General features: G+C 55.3%; 1 protein-coding gene across 1 annotated transcript in view; it reads left to right on the top strand.

Moving 5' to 3' along the window:
* Window positions 1–1677, top strand: part of LOC127008060 (dual specificity protein phosphatase 18-like) — a 2597-nt gene extending 920 nt beyond the window's left edge. Inside the window, exon 2 of the mRNA XM_050879594.1 lies at window positions 1–1677. This exon is cut by the window's left edge and continues 197 nt beyond it. Within this exon, the coding sequence (XP_050735551.1) occupies window positions 1–568 (568 nt within the window). The 3' untranslated portion in view covers window positions 569–1677.
* Window positions 1678–1956: the final 279 nt, after the last annotated feature.

The raw sequence follows: 1956 nt of genomic DNA, 5'->3' as shown, positions 1-1956 counted from the left end.
TGCGGGCCACATCTCACAGATCGCCGAGGGCCTCTTCCTGAGCGGTGCTCGCGCCGTTCGTCCGGCGCGCGTCGCTGAGTTGGGCGTGACATGCGTCGTGAACGCCACCGCGGAGCTGCCCAACGCCCCACTGGAGGGTGTGCGGGTGGTGGCGGTGCGGGTGCCGGACGAGCCCTCGGCGGACTTGGGCAGCCACCTCGCCGCCGCCGCCGACACCATCCACGAGGAGCTGTCCCGGGGCGGTCGCGTGCTAGTGCACTGCGTGGCGGGCGTCAGCCGTTCCCCCGCCCTGGTACTCGCCTACCTGGTGCGGCACGGGGGCATGACGCTGCGCGATGCCTTTCTGCACGTGCGAGCGGCGCGGCCCTCCGCCAGGCCCAACAGCGGGTTCTTCTCGCAGCTCATCGACTTCGAGGAGCAGGAGCTTGGCCGTGGCAGCGTGTCGCTCTGCCACACCCCTGGCGGCCGTGTGCCTGACGTGTGCCTGGAGGAGGTGGCGGCCATGCAGGACAAGCGGTGCCTCGGGGCCCTCGGGGACAGGCGGGCTCTGCAGCGGGTGTACGCGTAGCGGACCGCGGCGCCCCGCCCTCACCCGGCCTTAGGGTCAGGAGAGGCAGGTGCAGGAGACAACTCTCTCCCTGCGCTGCGGGGAGCACGAAGGGCTGCCGGCCATGAACCATTCCAAAGCTGCGCCAACACCTGAGCAGCCGAGTAAAAGGTCCCTCGCTGCAACACTTTGACTGTCGAAGTGAGAGGAAACCGTGACACGTGTCCTTGACCATGAGCCTTGCCACGACAGGAGAACACACATGAATCAGATAAATGGTGGTAGACAGGGAGAGAAGTGACGGGAGGAAACATGCCAAGGAATGGGGAGAGGACACAGGTGGTCGGTGAGAGAATGAATGTCTTTCATTAAACACCTGCATCGATGATTTTATCGAAATACAGAGAAAAAAATAAACCCTCCTCCAAGCAAGCTATAAAACACCAATAGGAAGAATCAACATTAAAAATCCCCTTCATTACCGTCAACTCGTCCAGATGTGCCCCGGTGCCCTGGCCTGTCCTGCCTCCCTGCCTCGCCCCGTCAACACTCACCTGTCTCGTGCATGAAGGTGGAATCGATTGCCGCCTCCACGTGGCCTCTTTCCCATCTCAGCTGCGTGTACCCTCGCGAGCCTCACCTGGAATGAAAGCGATACAAATACCTTACTCATCAAAGCAAAATAACTAATGAAAGTGTACAAAAATACAACCAGCACACTAGACAATTCCACTAGACTCAAACATGGTAATAATAGGTGCTGCTGCGATGTAGTGGATGTAGTGGTAGAAGTAGTAGTAGCAGCTGGAGTAGTAGTAATAGTAGTAACAATAGTTTTAGTAGCACCAGCACAGCACAGTAACACTAGATGCATAAAACCCACGATCTCGTTATAGAAATAAGAAAAACCGACCATGACACGCCAGGGAAAGGAGGAGGAGGACGGAGGGACGGGGATTTGTCTTTGTCTCCCCTTTCCTTCCTTCACCTTAGCCCCCAGCACCCCTCCCCCTCCCTTCACGATGACCACTGTAGATGCGGGGGGGGGGCATTGGGGGGGGCTTTCCATATATATATTTTTGTACTCAATTTAGCAAAAAACAAATATATTAATAAATGAATATTACTGAGTCTATTTTCTTTTCCTGCCAGAACCGTGTGTGTGTGTGTGTGTGTGTGTGTGTGTATTTCCCAAGCATCCTGTAATCATCTCTCTCTCTCTCTCTCTCTCTCTCTCTCTCTCTCTCTCTCTCTCTCTCTCTCTCTCTCTCTCTCTCTCTCTCTCTCTCTCTCTCTCTCTCTCTCTCTCTGTAAGTATATATGTATGTATGTATAGATCACGTGACCTTTATCATGAAAATCTACGTACACGATGGCAACACTCGTTCTCAGAAGCGGAGTGTGTTGCG

Source organism: Eriocheir sinensis, chromosome 37 (genome assembly GCF_024679095.1).
Source record: "Eriocheir sinensis breed Jianghai 21 chromosome 37, ASM2467909v1, whole genome shotgun sequence".
Classification (NCBI taxonomy): domain Eukaryota; kingdom Metazoa; phylum Arthropoda; class Malacostraca; order Decapoda; family Varunidae; genus Eriocheir; species Eriocheir sinensis.
This window is presented reverse-complemented; position numbering and strand designations above follow the sequence as displayed.